We start from the raw sequence: 19,727 nt of genomic DNA, 5'->3' as shown, positions 1-19,727 counted from the left end.
TTCACTGGAAGGACTGATCCTAAAGCTGAAACTCCAATACTTTGGCCACCTCATGCGACGAGTTGACTCACTGGAAAAGAGTCTGATGCTGGGAGGGATTGGGGGCAGGAGGAGAAGGGGATGACAGAGAATGAGATGGCTGGATGGCATCACCAACTCGATGGACATGAGTTTGAGTGAACTCCGGGAGTTGGTGATGGACAAGGAGGCCTGGCGTGCTGTGATTCATGGGGTCGCGGAGAGTCGGACACGACTGAGCGACTGAACTGAACTGATGCTGAATTTAATTACACAGGGCAGCTGAACCCTAGTAATATAATATTAATATTATACTGATTTGAATGGACTCTGGGCTGATTTCTTTCATTCGAAATACATCTCTGGGCTGATTTCTTTCATTCGAAATACATCTCTGTCCAAATATACCTTTATCCAAAGTTGAACTACTAACAGACTCTGCATGGCAATAGTTTCTAATAAAATCTCTGATCTTTATTTACTTAATTTTCACTATCTTGAATGCTACAAAACACAAAAATTTCAGAACACTCAACAAAACTAGGTAATATTTATGGAAACTGAGGAACTGTACAGAGTAGGTTCTTAACTTATTTTACTACCTAAGTCACAATTTTGTAATTTAGAGAAGAAATAGACATTCGCTTGCCACTAGGGGTTTGCATTTTAAGACTTCAGGAATTCATATTAAATTAAATCCCGACAAACATCAAATTATATGGTAATAAAGAATTTAAAAAAATTAAAGTCTAGCAGAAACACTATTCTCAGATTCAGAGTCTGGGGGTTTGTCATTCACTTGATACATAGAATAGCTCTTCATTCCTCCTCCATAAGGTACTATTTGTTTTCATTAATAAAAGAGACCTATCAATTGGCTAATCTAATCTTTTCAATACAATATATACAGATGTATGTTTTCAAAAACATGATTTATCCATTTGCCACAAAATTGCTAACAAGTACATTATGTCACATTAAAATTCGTTTCTTAAAAAGAGGGTGTAAGGTTTTTAAATGTAAAGTTATTAGTCTAAAGCAATTTAAACAAGGTCTGTTCTTTGGCCTATAATCTATTCTTTATCCGGATTATGGTTCAAAATGTTTTTACTGCAATCTCTGCTAGAGCTCATCTTTTTATTGTGTAAGTCCAAGCCCCCTTAATGTTTTAGAAAGGCCTTGACTAACTGAACTTTGATCTGATGTCTTCATTGAGAAAAACACCAGGTTGCCCATTTCAGATGCAAATCCCCTAAGGCCCAATAGAATTTAGTAAAGACAGCAAAAAAGAAGAAACAAGAAGTTTCCAGGATCCTCTTTGAGAATCCTGGGGCACACTGGTGTCCTTAATCCACACTGCTGCATGGATTAAGGTAGGTGATAACCTTTCCTGATTCAAAAGAATAAGCGGAGTGCCTACAAACTGGGTGGAGACTAGGATTTGGTAATAATAAAACACCATGCAATAAAAGCCTGGTCCATCAGAAGCCTCTGAAAAGGCCTCAGTGTACCACATTCCCAGGCCTAGTAGGGAAGCTTGCAAAAGCCTACCTGAATCAAATAAGCATGAATAATCTATTTTAGCGGACTGACCATGGGGAGAGAGAAAGAAAGAGAGACTTTTCGCTTCTTTTAAGTTAATAAATTTATTAGTGGATTGAAGATTCTTGAAGTCCTACGCACTCTGAGAAATATGCTAAATTGCCAAGAAGCAAAATATGCTTTTTAAGTTGCCGTCTCTATCAATGTTTCTAATTATAATATTAATGTCATCGAAATCTGAGATTTGGGATGAATCAAGGCAGAAAACTGATTTCATGCTGTGACAGTCTACACACAGAACACAAATAATTCATCAAAATGTAAAAATTTATTTGGAAAATTTTAAAATTACAATTATTACTTTTTTCAGAAATTAAGATTAGATATGGCAACTAAAATATTTATAGGGTAGACATTAAACATTTAATCAATGATGAAGAACTTTAATGCTGCAATAAAAATGAAAAAATAAATACAATCTTACAGGAAAAACAATTTTGTAAATTTTTTTTCTACCCAGAGCATTAACGTATCATCAGATGATTGAAATGTTGTGAAATCTACCGAGGTCTAGAATTGTAAAATAAAGACTTAAAATATTTCCTTTTAAAAAGGTCACTGAATGCTTTAAATCTAATAATAATAATGGTAATCCGTGAAAAATTATCAACTTCCTGAAACAATAAATGCACTAAAAAAATTAAACTATTATCAATAACTATTCAAATCAATAACTATTTACTCAGTTTGGTATAGTTTTACATAATGAACACTTAATTCACATTCATAAACTACCCTTTAACTTTGTCAGCTATGGAAGAGAGTAAAACGGAATGGTTCAATAAAAATTTACTATGCTAAAGGTTTCCAAGAGGAACAACAAAACAATACCCTCCCTTACCATGAATATGTCAGAAAGAAAGCAAAAATTCAGACAAAAGCTGCACCAGAAAAAAAAAAACAGTCCAAACAAGACATTTTCTTAGTGTTATCGTTTCTTGTTTCTCAGTATGGCTTAACAGAAAGTAAGAATCCAAACAGTTTTAAAACATTTTGAGTATCAGGTCAATCATTAGAAACCAGAGCAAATAATAACAGTTTCACCAGACTTGTAAGAATCTAATGAAATACTGGAAATGAATATCTTGTAAATTATCAAGCACTACATAAATATTATTAATTGTTATTATTGTGTTATGATTCACTAGAGAATCATAAGATCCATCACTATCCTTTGCCATTACACTGCTCTCCTGGAAAAATGGTATTTGTTGTCATCTAAAACATGTATATATCTAACACTGGACTGTTGTAGCTGAACTGGAAAGCCAAAGTGTAGTAAGGATTTAATATAATAGAGATTTAATATGCTGTTATAAATTGCTGGAATCATTCTAAGCCTTGGTAGTAGAGTTTTACAGGATTAAAAATATTAAGTCTCAGAATAGGCTGTAGGCCATCATCCTTGGAAGGGCATGGGCCTCCTTGGTGGCTCAGGCAGTACAGAATCTACCTATAATCCAGGAGACCTGGGTTTGATCCCTGGGTTAGAAAGATTCCCTGGAGAAGGGAATGACAACCCACTCCAGTATTTATTCTTGCCTAAAGAACTCGAGAGAGAGAGAAGCCTGGCAGGCTACAGTCTATGGATTTGCAAAGGTGGACAAACTAAGCAACGAACACTTTTTCACTTTTATCAATCCTTGGGGTGAACAGGATTAGGTGGTATAAATCTTGAATACAATCTTAGAAGTTTATATTTTCATAATGTGGGCTTATAATGAATTTTACCTCATAATTCAAATTCTCATTAACTGGTAGGAAACACCCAGACACTCCACAGAGAATTCTAAGGCTGTGTCTGAGGTTGGCAGGAAGGTAATGTGATTGACAGTCTGCCATGCATTTATTTATCTGTTTGTTTTCTAAATGTGTGAGCCCATTTCTTTACTTCTTATTTATTTATTTGGTTGTGCTGGGTCTTTGTTTGGTGTGAGGGCTTTCTCTAGTTGTGGTGCAATGGCTTCTCAAGGCTATGGCTTCTCTTGCTGTACAGCATGTGCTTCAGTAGCTGTGGCTTGTATGGGGGGCTCAGTAATTTTTCAGAAATATCATTCCATTTACAATAGCATCAAAAACAATAAAATACTTAGAAGTAAATTTAACCAAGGAGATGAAAGATCTCTATTATGAAAACTATAAGACATTGATGAAAGAAACTGAAGAAGATACAAATAAATGGAAAGGTTCATGGATTGTGGAATCAATATTGTTAAAATGTTAATACTACCAAAAGTCATTTATAGCAGTGGTCTCCAGCTTTTTTGGCACCAATGACCAGTTTTGTGGAAGACAATTTTTCCAAGGACCGGGGCAGGTCAGGGAGGGATAATTTCAGATTATTCAAGCATATAACATTTATTGTGCATTTTATTTTTAATCTAATGTCACCCCTGATCTGATAGGCAGTACCAGCAGGCTGTGGCCTGGAGGTTGAGGACCCTTGATTCATAGATTCAGTACAATCCTTATCAAGATTCTAATGGCAATTTTTACAGAAGTAGAAAAAACACTACTAAAAGTTATAGGAAACCACAAAAGACCCTCAAAAGCCAAAGCAATTTTGAGAAAGAAGAACAAAGTAGGACGCAACACACTTCTTGATATCTATATTAAGCTATATTAATATATGAAAAAGTTATATTAATCAAAACAGTATTATATTGACATAAAGACAAATAGAACATTGGAACGCACTTGAAAGCCCAGAAATAAACCCAAGCATACATGGTCAACTAATGTTTGACAAGGTAGCCAAGAAGATTCAAAAAAGAAAAGACCTTCTCCTCAATAAATGGCATTGGGATAACTGTAAATTGAAAAGTAAAAGAATGAAAATGAACCCCTATCTTACTCCACTCACAAAAATTAACTTGAAACACATTAAAGACTTAAATGTAAGACCTGCAATCATGAAACTCCTAAAAGAAAACATAGGATTCAAACTCCTTGACATGGATCTTGGTAATGTATTTGGATTTGATAGCTAAAGCATATGCAACAAGCTAAAAAATAAACAAGTTGACTACATCAAACTAAAAAGTATCTTTACAGCCAAAGAAACATTCAACAAAGTTAAAAAACAACCTTTGGACTGGGAAAAAATTTTTGTAAGCTATTTATCTGATAAGGGCTTAATATCCAAAATGTATTTAAAAACTAATATAACTCAATAGCTAAAAAAAAAAAAAAATTTAAAACTGGAGAAAGGATCTGAATAGGCATTTTCCAAAGATGATATTAAAAAGGCCAACAGGTACATGAGAATATGCCCAACAACACTAGTCATTCAGTTCAGTTCAGTCACTCAGTCGTGTCCAACTCTTTGCGACCCCATGAACCGCAGCACGCCAGGCCTCCCTGTCCATCACCAATTCCTGGAGACCACCCAAACCCATGTCCATTGAGTCGGTGATGCCATCCAACCATCTCATCCTCTGTCGTCCCCTTCACCTCCTGCCCTCAATCTTTCCCAGCATCAGGGTCTTTTCAAATGAGTCAGCTCTTCGCATCAGGTGGCCAAAGTATTGGAGTTTCAGCTTCAGCATCAGTCCTTCAAATGAATATTCAGGACTGATTTCCTTTAGGATGGACTGGTTAGATCTCCTTGCAGACCAAGGGACTTTCAAGAGTCTTCTCCAACACAGTTTAAAAGCATCAATTCTTCAGCGCTCAGTTTTCTTTATAGTCCAACTCTCACATCCATACATGACTACTGGAAAAAAACACAGCTTTGACTAGATGGACCTATATTGGCAAAGTAATGTCTCTGCTTTTTAATATGCTGTCTAGGTTGGTTATAACTTTTCTTCCAAGGAGCAAGTGTCTTTCAATTTCATGGCTTCAGTCACTATCTGCAGTGATTTTGGAGCCCAAGAAAATAAAGTCTGTCACTGTTTCCATTGTCTCCCCATCTATCTGCCATGAAGTGACAGGACCAGATGCCATGATCTTAGTTTTCTGAATGCTGAGTTTTAAGCCAACTTTTTCACTCTCCTCCTTTCACTTTCATCAAGAGGCTCTTTAGTTCTTCTTCACTTTCTGCCATAAGGGTAGTATCATCTGCATATCTGAGGTTATTGATATTTCTCCTGGCAATCTTGAGTCCAGCTTGGGTTTCTTCCAGCCCAGCATTTCTCATGATGTACTCTGCATATAAGTTAAATAAGCAGGGTGACAATATACAGCCTTGATGTACACCTTTCCTGATTTGTATTTAGTCTGTTGTTCCAGGACCAGTTCTAACTGTTGCTCTTGACCTGCACACAGATTTCTCAGGAGGCAGGTCAGGTAATCTGGTATTCCCATCTCTTTCAGCATGTTCCACAGTTTGTTGTGATCCACACAGTCAAAGGCTTTGGCGTAGTCAATAAAGCAGAAGTAGATGTTTTTCTGGAATTCTCTTGCTTTTTCAGTGATCCAACGGATATTGGCAATTTGATCTCTGGTTTCTCTGCCTTTTCTAAATCCAGCTTGAACATCTGGAAGTTCACGGTTCAGGTACTGTTGAAGCCTGGCTTGGAAAATTTTGAGCATTACTTGGCTAGAGTGTGAGATGAGTGCAATTGTGTGGTAGTCTGAACATTCTTTGGCGTTGCCCTTCTTTGGGACTGGAATGAAAACTGTCCTGTGGCCAGTGCTGAGGTTTCCAAATTTGCTCGCATATTGAGTGTAGCACTTTCACAACATCACTTTTTAAGATTTGAAATAGCTCAACTGGAATTCCATCACCTTCACTAGCTCGGTTTGTATTGATGCTTCCTAAGGCCCACTTGACTTCGCATTCCAGGATATTTGGTTCTGGGTGAGTGATCACAGCATCGCGGTTATCTCAGTCATGAAGATCTTTTCTGTATAGTTCTTCTGTGTATTCTTGCCACCTCTTGTCAATATCTTCTGCTTCTGTGAGGTCCATACCATTTCTGCCCTCTTTTTCTTTGGGATGGTTTTGATCACCTCCTTCTGTATAGTGTTATGGACCTCTGTCAATAGTTCTTCAGGCACACTGTTAACTAGATCTAGTCCCTTGAATCTGTTAGCTCTACTGTTAATTCATACAGGATTTAAGTCATACCTGGGTGGCCTAGTCTTTTTTCCTAGTTTTCTTTAGTTAAGCTGAATTTTGCTGATGATCTAAGCCACAGTCAGTTCCAGTTCTTGTTTTGTAATCAATTTGATTTCAATATTGACCATTTGGTGATGTCCATGTGTAAAGTTGTCTCTTGTCTTGTTGAAAAAGGGTATTTTCTGTGACTAGTGCATTCTCTTGGCAGAATTCAGTTAGTCTTTGCCTTGCTTTATTTTGTTCTCCAAGGCTGAACTTGCCTGTTACCAGGACTCCAGGTATATCTTGACTTCCTACTTTTGCATTCCTATCCCAAAGATGAATAGAACACTTTTTCTTGGTGTTAGTTCTAGGAGATGTTCTAGGTCTTCATAGAACTGGTCAACTTCAGCTTCTTCATCACTGGTAGGGACCTCAACTTGGATTACTGTGACATGGAATGGCTTGCCTTGGAAATGAACCAAGATCATTCTGTAATTTTTGAGGCTGAACCCAAGTACTGTATTTTGGACTCTTTTGTTGATTATGAGGGCTACTTTGTCTTCTATGGGATTCTTCCCCACAGTAGTATATACAATGGTCATCTGAGTTAAATTCGCCAATTCCTGTCCATTTCAGTTCACTGATTCCGAGGATGTCAATGTTTATTCTTACCATTTCCTGCTTGACCACGTACAGTTTTCCTTGATTCATGGACCTAACATTCCAGGTTCCCATACAATACTGTTCTTTGAAGCATCAGATTTTACTTTTGTCGCCAGACACATACATAACTGAGCATCATATCTGCTTTGGCTCAGCCGCTTCATTCATTCTGGGGCTACTGGTAATTCTCCTCTGTTCTTCCCCAGTAGCATATTGGACACTTTAAGACCTGGGGGACTCATCTTTTGATGTTATATATTTTTGCCCTTTTATCCAGTTCATGAGGTTCTCACGGCAAGTGTACTAGGGTAGTCTGCCATTCCCTCCTTCAATAGATCATGTTTTGTCAGAACTCTCTGCTATAATCTGTCCATCTGGGGTGGCCCTGCACTACATGGTTCATAGCTTCACTGAGTTACACAAGGCTTTACAGATAGCAGAAGAAAAAAGAGAAGAAAAAGCAAGGGAGAGAGGGAAAGATACATCCAATTAAACACAGAGTTTCAAAGAATAACTTGGAGAGAAAAGAATGTCTTCTTCAATGAACAGTGCTTAATAATGGAAGAAATAACTAAAGGGGAAAGACTAGGGATCTCTTCAGGAAAATTGGAAACATCAATGAAGCATTCTGCCCAAAGATGGGCACAATAAAGGATAAAAATTGAAAAGACCTAGTAGATGCTGAAGAGATCAAGAAGAGATGGAAAGAATATACAGAAGAACTGTATAAAAAAGATCTTAATGAACTGGATTACTATGATGGTATGCTTAGTCACCCAGACTCAGACATTTTGGAGTGTGAAGTCAAGTGGGTCTTAAGAAGCACTGTTGCTAATAAATCTAGTGGATGCAATGAAATTACAGCAGAACTATTCAATTCCCTAATGGAGGATGCCGTCAAGGTTTTGCATTCATTATGTCAACAAACCCGGAAGACCCAGCAGTGGCCACAGGACTGAAAAGGTCAATCTTCATCCCAACTCCCAATAACGGTAGTACCAAAGAATGTGATAACCATTGGATAATTGCACTCATCTCCCATTCTAGTAAGGTCATGCTTAAAATCGTGCATGCTAGGCTTCAGCATTATGTGAACCAAGAACTTCCAACTTGGTTACAGAAAAGAAAAAGGAACTTGGTTACAGAAAAGAAAAAGGAACTAGAGGTCAAATTGCCGACATTCGCTGGATTATACAGAAAGCAAGGAATTTCAGAAAAACATCTATCTCTGTTTCATCGACTGTGCTAAAGCCTTTGACTGTGTGGATCATGACAAACTGTGGAAAGTTCTTAGAGAGATGGGAATACCAGACCATCTTACCTGTCTCCTGAGAAACATGTATGTGGGTCAAGAAGCAACAGTTAGAAACGTGTATGGACAAACGGATTGGTTCAAGATCGAGAAAGGAGTACGACAGGGCTGTCTGTTGTCACCCCATTTGTTTAACCTATACGCTGAGCATATCATGACAAATGCCAGGATTGATGAGTTAAAAGCCAGAATCAAGATAGGTGGGAGAAACATCAGCAATCTCAGGTATGCGGATGACACCACTCTAATGGCAGAAAGTGAAAAGAAACTAAAGAGCCTCTTGATGAGGGTGAAGGAGGAGAACGAAAGAGCTTAATATTTAAGACTAAATATTAAAAAAAACTAAGAACTCAGATCGTGGCATCCGGCTCCATTATTGTATGACAAACAGAACGGGAAAATGTGGAAATAGTGACAGATATCCTCTTCTTGGTCTCCAAAATCACTGCGGATGGTGACTGCTGCCATGAAATCAGAAGATGATTACTTTCTTGGCAGGAAAGCAACGACAAGCCTAGACAATGTATGGAAAAGCAGAGACATTTCTCTGCTGACAAAGGTCTGTATACTTAAGGCCTTCCTAGTGGTCACATAGGATTGTGAGAGCTGGACCATAAAGAAGGCAGAACACCAAAGAGTTGATGCCTTCGCACTGCAGTGCTGGAGAAGACTCCTGAAAGTCCCTTAGACAGCAAGGAGATCAAATCTGTCGATCTTAAGGGAGATCAATCCTGAATATTCACTGGAAGGACTGATGCTGGAGTTGAAGCTCCAGTGTTTTGATCATCTGATGTGGACAACTCATTGGAAAAGTTCCTGAGGCTGGGAAAGATTGAGGGCAGAAGGAGAAGAGGGCGTCAGAGGATGAGATGGCATCACTGATGCAATGAACATGAACTTGGGCAAACTCCGGGGGACGGTGAGAGACAGGGAAGCCTGATGTGCTGCAGTCCATGTGGTCACAAAGACTTGGACACGACTGGGTGGCCGAACAATTAGCTACTACAGATATGATGTACATAATGATGACTGTAACTAAGACTGCTGAAAAATATATAGGAAAGCTAAGAGAGTAAATCCTAGCATTCTAAGGAGAAATATTTTTTCCTTTTTCTTTTCATTTTATCCACATGGGATGATGGATGTTAACTGAACCTATTGTAGCAATCATTCACAACTTATGTAAATCAAACCATCATGCTGTACACATTAAAGTTACAAAGTGACATATGTCAATTATTTTACAATAAAATTGGGAACAAAAGTCATCTAGATAAGATACTCTACAAATAAATAATCATTTAAATAAACAAATAAACATTGTATTGCATTTAAAGAGTAACAAGTATATCACAAGAGATTCTATAAAATGAAAACAAATCTATTTGCCAGTTTTGGAAAGAGTTTATTGACTTGCCTCCATCTTGGGTAATAACTGGTAACGCCAAGCTATTTTCATCTTAACGTCAGACTCTGTTTTATGACTGCATACATCTTCATCGCATTCTTTTTTATAGCTATCATCAATTAATGGTGCAGGAAGTTTCTAAGAAAACAGAATGACACATTATTAAGCATCTGTGGTTAAAAAAAAGAAGTGACAATTTTCTTATATCATAATATTAGAACTTTCCAATAAATCAAAAATTGACACTTTAAAATTGACTCAACCAAGCATAATATCATGTCAATATTGATATTTCTACAGTAGAGAAAGATTTATACAATATTATGTGAAATTTAACTTTTTACTAATGAACTAGAATTTGAAAAAAAAATTCAAATTTTTATACTAGCAAAAATCAAAAGATGTTGCTAGATACTATGATCACCAAAAAATTTTTATACTCTTGAAGTCTAGAATTAGCGCTTTTATATTACATGTAATTATTGTTATGTTTGCCACAAGGTAAAAATAAAGCATGTGCGTAATCTGTTTACTGGTTTGTAATTCTAGATTTAAAAAAACTAATTCACAAAAATAATGGTTGAAGTAACAACTAAGAATAAAGACATTTATTTTGCCCAGGGCTTCCCTGGTGGCTCAGAGGTTAAAGCGTCTGCCTCCAATGCGGGAGACCTGGGTTCGATCCCTGGGTCGGGAAAATCCCCTGGAGAAGGAAACGGTAACCCACTCCAGTATTCTTGCCTGGAGAATCCCATGGACAGAGAAGCCTGGTAGGCTACAGTCCACGGGGTCGCAAAGAGTCGGACACGACTGAGCGACGGAATGGAAACATTAGTTTTATACCTGCAAGCCTAGGACTCTAACTTTAACAATGAAAATAGAATTTAAAATCTCTGATTAAATGAAGAGACAAAGAATTCCAATTTTCCTTACTTAGAAGCTGACCTACCAAATGACCTATTGAGTGGCTAAAAGGAAACATATAGAAAACATTGTTTTGTGACGAATACACACATTTTTTTGAGAAGGAAAGCACAAGCAGTAATTTTGTTTTTTATCAGCTATAATCATAAAGTGGAGCATTTGGATTAGTAAACATAATCTTGTATGTCTTCATAAATTAGTGTAAGCTGCAATTTATACTTTTCAGGATTAAATTTACTTATGCTTAAAATTGTGTCAACTAAAAATTATAGTAACCATCATATATTTTAGTAACCTCCGAAAAGATCTCATAGCGGATTCACTCTATAATATATGTTAGTATTAGACACTAGTTGTATCATTAAAACTGAATACATCATACCTAGCAAAGCATTCATGTCTTACAAAACACAACGTAACATTTTTTCCAATGGAAACAAATATATGTGTATAGTTCAAAATAGCATAGAGGTTATAAGTTTGAATTCAGCAACCAGACTGTTCAGATTCAAATCGTGACTTTGCAGTAGAGCTCTATCTGTGGCTACCCTGACCAGCTGTAGCACCTCTACACGTCTCCATTCAATACTGGAAAAATGTAGATAGTTGTATTTACTTCATTGGTTTGCTGTAAGTAAAAAATGAGCTAAAAGTGTAAGTGCAAAGAATGGTACCTGTCACATGTCAAGCATTCAATAAATGTTTGATTATGAGAATTCAGTCAAATCACTGTCCTAACTTTTACTCAGAGCCACACATTTTGCATTATCAAAATCAGGCAACATTTAGTATAAATATTTGTATTTTTTTCAATCACAGGAACATTTAATTACAGTTACAACAAAGGTCATAACTCAACAACAAAAACATTAAAAATTGTTTTCAAAAGAGACAGTATATATTTTTAAAATGTATACCACACTGTCTCTCATTAGTTAAAATATATCAATCTGGAATAGAAATGTTCTAATATGAAGGTGTATAGTATTACAGAACTAGACCTAAAATATTAGAGACCTCTTATTAATATGGCTAAGACATGTAAACAAGATGAGAGTATAAAAATAGGTGAGCATTTCCTTATATATCTTATTAAATATGCATCTACTCCTACAGTGGACATTTCGCCATTTCAAAAACTTTTATAAGATGAAAATTACAATGATTCTAATTTCAGTACTGATAAAATAGATGAAAGAAGAACATTACTAAAGAAGAAAATGTTCAAAATATATATAGAAAATACACTCTAACTAGTAACATTCATCTAAAGGTTATGTTTTCATATATACAAATAATAAATATACATATATTAATATGTGCATATGTTAAGTACTTTCAATTGAAATAAAATTCACATAAAACAAAATTTATTATTTTAAGTATTTTAAAGTACAGTTGGGTGAATTTTAGTATACTAAGAGTTGTGCAACCATTACCACTATTTATTTTCAGAACATTTTCTATACTCCCAAAAGAAACAGTACACTCATTAAGCAGTCACTACCCATTCCCCCTTCTCCTAGTCCTGGAAATCATTAATCTACTTTCTGTCCTATGGATTAGTCTAGTCTAGACAGTTAATTTAAATAGAATTATATATCACACGACCTTTTGGATCTGGTTTATTTCACTTAGAGTGGTGTTTTCAAGGTTCATCCATGTTGCTGTATGCATTTCATTTTATGACTGAATAATATTCCACTGATTGTATATATGTCACATTTGTTTATCCATTAATCAGCTGGTAGACATCTGGATTGTTTCTACTGTTTGGCTGTTATGACAAAGCAGCTATGAATATTCCTGCCTGAGTTTTAATGTGAACATATATATCCAATTCTCTGGGATATATACCTAGGAGAGCAACTGCTAGGTCGTAGAGTAAATCTGTTCAACTTTTTCAGGAACTACAAAAATGTTTTCCACAGTGGCTGCACCATTTTATATTCTTACCAACAATGTTTGATGGTTCCAATTTTCCCACATTCTAACATTTTTTTCTTTCTTTATTGAAAAAGTAGCTATTCTAGCAGGTGTGATGTAGTATCTCATTGAAGTTTCGATTTGCATCTCACTGATGACTAATGATGTTGTTTCTTTTCATGTGTTAATGATGTTGTTTCTTTTCATGTGTTAGAAGTTTCACTTCTATATCTTCTTTGGAAATATGTCTACATATCCTTTGCCCACTTTTTAACTGGGTTCTTTACGTTGTTATGACAATTCTTTATTTATTCTGGGTATTAGACCCTAATCGTATATATGATATGTCCTCACATTCTGTGGTTTTGTCTTTTCACTTTCTCAGTAGTGTGTTTTGATGCAAAAATATTTTTAATTTTGATGAAGTCCAGTTTACTGTTTTTTTCTTTTGTTGCTTGTACTTTTGGTGCTGCATGTAAGACGCTATTGCCTAACCCAAAGTCATAAAGATTTATTCCTTTAGTTTTTTCTAAAGTTTTAGATTTAGGATCTGTGGACAAGATGGCGGAGTAGAAGGATGTGCACTCATCTTCTCCTGCAAGAACACCAAGATCACAGCTAGTTGCTGAACAACCACTGACAGGAGAACGCTGAATCACACCAACAAAAAAAGATGCCCTGCACCTAAGAGCAAAGGAGAAGCCCCACAAGATGGTATGAGGGGCGAAATTGCTTTTAGAATCAAACCTCAGAACTGCCAGAGATGCTTGGAGGACACAAACAAAACCCTGTGCACACCAGGACTGAGGGAAAGCAGGGATTGACAAGGGATTGAGTCAGACCTGCCTTTGAGTGTTTGAGTGTCTCCTGCAGAGGCATGGGTCAGCGGTGACCTGACTCAGGGACAGCAGCTCTGGCTGCAGCAGACCTGGGAGGCGCGGCATGCGGCCTAAGTCCTCTTGGAGGAGGTCGCCATTAGCGCCACTATAGAACTGCCAATACACCACCCACAATTATACCAAAGAAGTTCTCGCAATGTTGCAAAAGTTCTAGGGCCCACAACAGATTTTCCAACTTGGGGATCCAGCAAAAGGGGTGAGAATCCCAGGGAAACAGACTCTTGGAGAGCACAACAAAACCTTGTGCACACCAGGACCCAGGAGAGAGGAGCAGTGACCCCGTAAGAGACTGAGCAAGACTTGCCTGTGAGTGTTTGGGAGTCTTCGGTGGAAGTGTGTGTCGACAGTGGCCCACTGCGGGGTCAGGGGCACTGATTGCAAAGGTCCTGGGAGCCAGTGTGCTGGCATAAATTCTTTTGGAGGACCCATTACCACCATTACCCCTACCATAGTCTGGCCTGAGGCCAAACTACAGGGAGGGAGCACAGCCCCACCCATCAGCAGAAAATTGGATTAAAGATTTACTGAACATACGCCCACCTACCAGGGTAAGACCTAGTTTTACCCACAGCCTGTCCTTCCCACCAGGAAGCTTCCACAAGCTTCTTATCCTCATCCATCAAAGGGGAGACAGAATGAAAACCACAATCAGAGAAAACTAACCAAACTGATTACACTGATCACAGCCTTGTCTAACTCAATGAAACTATGAGCTATGCCATGTAGAGGCACCCAAGATGGATGGGTCATGATGGAGACTTCTGACAAAACGAGGTCTACTGGAGAAGGGAATGGCAAAAAACTTCATTATTCTTGCCTTGAGAACCCCATGAACAGTATGGAAAGGCAAAAATATAGGACACTGAAAGCTGAACTCCCCAGGTTGGTAGGTGCTCAATATGCTACTGGAGAAGAGTACAGAAATAACTCCAGAAAGAATGAAGAGATGGAGCTAAAGCGAAAACAATGCACAGTTGTGGACATGACTGGTGATGGAAGTAAAGTCCAATGCTGTAAAGAACAATACTGCATAGGAACCTAGAAGGTCAGGTCCATGAATCAAGGTAAATTGGAAGTGGTCAAACAGGAGATGGCAAGAGTGAACATCGACATTTTAGGAATCAGGGAACTAAAATGGACCAGAATGGGTGAACTTAATTCAGATGAACATTACATCTACTACTGTGGGCAGGAATCCCTTAGAATAAAAGGAGTAGCCCTAATAGTCAACAAAAGGGTCTGAAATGCAGTACTTGGGTGCAATCTCAAAAATGACAAAATGATCTCTGTTCGTTTCCTGGGGAAATTATTCAATATCACAGTAATCCAAGTCTAGGCCACAACCACTAATGCTGAAGAAGCTGAAGTTGAATGGTTCTACGAGGACCTATAAGAACTTCTAGAACTAATACCAAAAATAGATATCCTTTTCATCACAGAGGACTGGAATCCAAATGTAGGAAGTCAAGAGATATCTGGAGTAACAGGCAAGTGTGGCCTTGGAGTATAAAATGAAATAGGTCAAAGACTAACAGAGTTTTGCCAAGAGAATGCACTGGTCATTGCAAACACCCTCTTCCAAAGATACAACAGACAACTCTACACATGTACATCACCAGATGGTCAATACTAAAATCAGACTGATTATATTATTTACAGCTAAAGATGAAGAAGCTCTACACAGTCAGCAAAAACAAGACAGGAGCTGACTTTGGCTCAGATCATGAACTCCTTATTGCAAAATTCATACTTAAATTGAAGAAAGTCAGAAAAACCACTAGACCATTCAGGTATGACCTAAATCAAATCCCTTACGATTATGCAGTGGAAGTGATATAGATTTAACGGATTAGGTCTGATAAGAGTGACTGAAGAACTATGGACAGAGGTTCATAACACTCTACAGGAGGCGGTGATTAAAACCATCCCCAAGAAAAGTAAAAGAAAAATGTAAAACGGTTGTCTGAGGAGGCCTTACAAATAGCCGAGAAAAGAAGAGAAGCAAAAGGCAAAGGAGAAAAGGAAAGATATATCCATCTGAATGCAGAGTTCCAAAGAATAACAAGGAGAGATATGAAAGCCTTCCTCAGTGATGAATGCAAAGAAATAGAGGAAAACAATAGAATGGGAAAGACTAGAGATATCTTCAAGAAAACCAGAGATTCCAAGGGATCGTTTCATGCAAAGACAGGCACAATAAAGGACAGAAATTGTTTGGACCTAAAAGAAGAAGAAGATACTAAGGTGGGAAGAATACACAGAAGACCTATACAAAAAAGATCTTCATGACCCAAATAACCACAATGGTGTGATCACTCACCTAGAGCCAGACATCCTGGAGTACAAAGTCAAGTGGGCCTAAGGAAGCATCAGTACGTACAAAGCTCAGTTCAGTTCACTTAAGTCGCTCAGTCCTGTCTGACTCTTTGCGACCCCATGGACTGCAGCATGCCAGGCTTCCCTGTCCATCACCAACTGCCGGAGCTTACTCCAACTCATGTCCATCGAGTCAGTGACACCATATAATTCCAGGTGAGCTATTTCAAATCCTAAAATATGATGCTGGGAAAGTGCTTCACAGTACATGCCAGCAAATTTGGAAAACACAGCAGTGGCCACAGGACTGGAAAAGGTCAGTTTTCATTCCAATCCCAAAGAAAGGCAAACTACCATGGCCAAAGAATGTTCAAACTACCAGACAATTGCACTCATCTCACATGCTAGCAAAGTAATGCTCAGAGAAAGCAAAGCTAGAGAATTCCAGAAAAAACATCTACTTCTGCTTCACTGACTATGCCAAAGCCTTTGACTGTATGGATCACAACAAATTGTGGAAAATCCTTTAAGAGATGGGAATACCAGACCACCTTACCTGCCGATGAAACCTGTATGCAAGTCAAGAAGCAACAGTTAGTACCAGCCATGAAACAATAGACTGGTTCAAAATTGGGAAAGGAGTACACCAAGGTTGTATATTGTTACCCTGCTTATTAACTTATAGGCAGAATACATAATGTGAAATGCCAGGCTGGATGAAGCACAAGCTGGAATCAATATTGCCAGGAGAAATATCAATAATCTCAGATATGCAGATGACACCACCCTTATGGCAGAAAGCAAAGAGGAACTAAAGAGCCTCTCGATGAAAGTGAAAGAGAAGAGTGAAAAAGCTGGCTTAAAACTCAACATTCAATAAATGAAGATCATGGCATACAGTCCCATCACTTCATGGCAAATAGATGGGGAAACAATGGAAACAGAGATTTGCTTTACTTTCTTGGGCTCCAAAATCACTGCAGATGGTCACTGCAACCATGAAATTAAAAGTCTCTTGCTCCTTGGAAGAAAAGCTATGACCAACCTAGACAGCATAGTTGCTGATGGACATGGAATCCCGGTGTGCTGCAACTCATGGGATCACAAAGAGTCGGACATGACTTAGTGACTGAACTGTGACTGACCAGCTGAAACGGCATGAAATACCACCCCAGTGTGTCTAGGAGCCAAAGGATTGAACCAAAGAGGCATATTCTTGGGCCTGAAAATCTTTTGAAATTTGCTTTGTTAAATTTAAGACCTGCTTAGGATACATCATCCATTCCTTCTTTCTGATTTCTCCCTTGGATTTGAAATGTCTTTCCTATGCCTGTCCCACCACTGTACCATGGAACCACCTAACTTGCCTGGTTTCACAGGTTCAGTCAGTAGTGGTTATGGGGTTGGACTAAATGTATTTTGCATGAGAGAAGGACATATATTCCTGCGGGGGGTGGAAGGGTTGGGGGAACACAAACATTCAGTCTATAACATAGTGTCTGGCACACAGTAAGCATTCAATAAATGTTTGAGGGTGTAATAAATGATGGCTAACAAATCTGTTTCCAATCATTCTGCAACTTCTGGATTTAGATTTTTTTTTTTAATTTGCTAATTTTTTATAATGATTGCATACTGAAATTTTAGACATAATAGGTAAATAAAATATATGATTGACTTTAAATTCATCTTTTTACTTTTAATACAGCTAGTAAAACGTACACACATGGCTTGCATTCTGTTTCTGCTGGACAGACAGGACGTGACCCTCAGACACAGTGCTGTTTCTCACTGCACAGTCTGGACAACTGCCATAAAGCTCCTGGTCCCAAAGCCCCAGCTCCTCTTATCTTATGCTGGAGGTGCTCCTGGCTGCGCCTGTGCCAATTCCTCTTTCCTGGCCCTTCATGTGGGCCAGGGGGAAGCTTAGTGTGTGCAGATGTGGGAGGGCAGCAGGTCTGCGAGCCTACCCTCCGGGTCATCGATGGCACCAGCATCCACGATGTCGTCGTCATCTTCCTCTTCTGGGCCCTCTTCTTCCTGGGGCTGGGTCGAGCTACCCCACTTGGGCGGGCGCCCCTTCTTACCAGCTGCTGCTGCTGGGTGGAAGTGCCGCTCCCGCATGTGGCGCAACAGCGTGGCCTTGGTGCTGCTCCGGTACTGGCACATCTTGCACTTGAACTGCTGCACCACCACCACCTCCATCATGGCCTCCAGGCTCTACAAGTCCGGCTCCTCGGTGCCAGAACCCAGGGGTGGCTGCGCTGGGGAGCTGGGCCCACCCTGCGCTTACCCCGGTGGCTCCAGGCACGTGGACGTGGATGTGGGGCCATCGGCCAGGGCCTCAATGGCTTCCAGGCTATGGGCCAGGGTGGAACTGGACATCGGTGACGCCATGGGGGCACCATCGTCTGGTTCCTGCAGGATCAGGTACCGTGTGGCCTCGGCCCCGCTGCCCTCCGCACTGGTCACAGTGATGCAGCTCCGGATGAGGTCGGGCCCGATGGTGGACTCGATGATCTTGTCAATGGCTGAGCCCAGGTCTGAGGAAGAAGCCGTGCAGTCGGACACCAGCATGTTGGGGTCTGGCAGTGCACTGGAGTGCACCAGGGCTGGGGGGCTGTCCGTCACCCCTGCCACTGGCCCGCGGGAAACAGAAGATGAGTCAGGGAGGTAGCCATGGGGCAGGGGATCTGTGCTGGAGCTGCTCTCAGATACCTCCTCCAGCGAGCTGCTGCCGCGGTCCGAGCTCTGCCCCACGCCGGAATTGTCGGCCTCCGCTGACCCCGGGGCGGCCGCGGCGTCGCTGCTGTCGGCCGACACGGCTTCCGAGGTGCCCACACCCAACTCGCTCTCCAAGGGCTCCTCGGGCCGGCCAGGCCTAGGGGCAGCGTCGCTACTGCTCTCCACCTCGTTTTCCTCCATCGGCTCGGGGGGCTGGCCCAAGGTCCGGGGCCTTCACTCTGACGCCTTCGTAGCGGTGTTCCTCTCCAACTCCCTGGATTTAGATTTTTAACGGCCTTCTGGATATTCTACCTGAATGCTCAACTACATGTCAAACTCAAAGTATATATGAAGTCAGATTATTGTCTTTCATTCTTCTTTCCTCCCTTTCTGTCAGCTCTTCCCCCTCCTTACTTTCTCTACAATTATTTCCTTAGTTAATTCCCTCTCCTGGCTCAGGGCAACAAGTAGCAATAGAGCTCTCAGTTGACCCTTATGTATCTCAGAAAGAAGATATGATTGTAGTTTGTACCTTCTTTCGTACTGTTCTCTCACAAAGTGGACAATGTGTGCTAACCCAGTAAGTCCTGAGCTTCTCTACCTCTGAGTCTTTATTACTGCTGTTTCCTTTGCTTTAATGTTGTTGTTTCAGTTCAGTTCAGGTCAGTCACTCAGTCGTGTCCGACTCTTTGCGACCCCATGAATCACACTGAATCACACTGAGTTAACTGAGTTAATAAACTGAGTTAATTCCACTGAGTTAACTCTTCGCATGAGGTGGCCAAAGTTTTGGAGCTTCAGCCTCAGAATCAGTCCTTCCAATGAACACCCAGGACTGATCTCCTTTAGAATGGACTGGTTGGATCTCCTTGCAGTCCAAGGGACTCT

The 19,727-nt window shown here is 39.6% G+C and overlaps 1 protein-coding gene across 1 annotated transcript in view; it reads right to left on the bottom strand.

Moving 5' to 3' along the window:
* ELP4 (elongator acetyltransferase complex subunit 4) overlaps positions 1-19,727 on the bottom strand; it is a 234,116-nt gene that overhangs the window by 171,181 nt on the left and 43,208 nt on the right. Inside the window, exon 4 of the mRNA XM_055423784.1 lies at positions 10,060-10,188. Within this exon, the coding sequence (XP_055279759.1) occupies positions 10,060-10,188 (129 nt within the window). The remainder of the gene's footprint in view (positions 1-10,059; positions 10,189-19,727) is intronic.

Source organism: Moschus berezovskii, chromosome 14 (assembly GCF_049115385.1).
Source record: "Moschus berezovskii isolate FMDL1 chromosome 14, NW_MosBer_1.0, whole genome shotgun sequence".
NCBI lineage: Eukaryota > Metazoa > Chordata > Mammalia > Artiodactyla > Moschidae > Moschus > Moschus berezovskii.
This window is presented reverse-complemented; position numbering and strand designations above follow the sequence as displayed.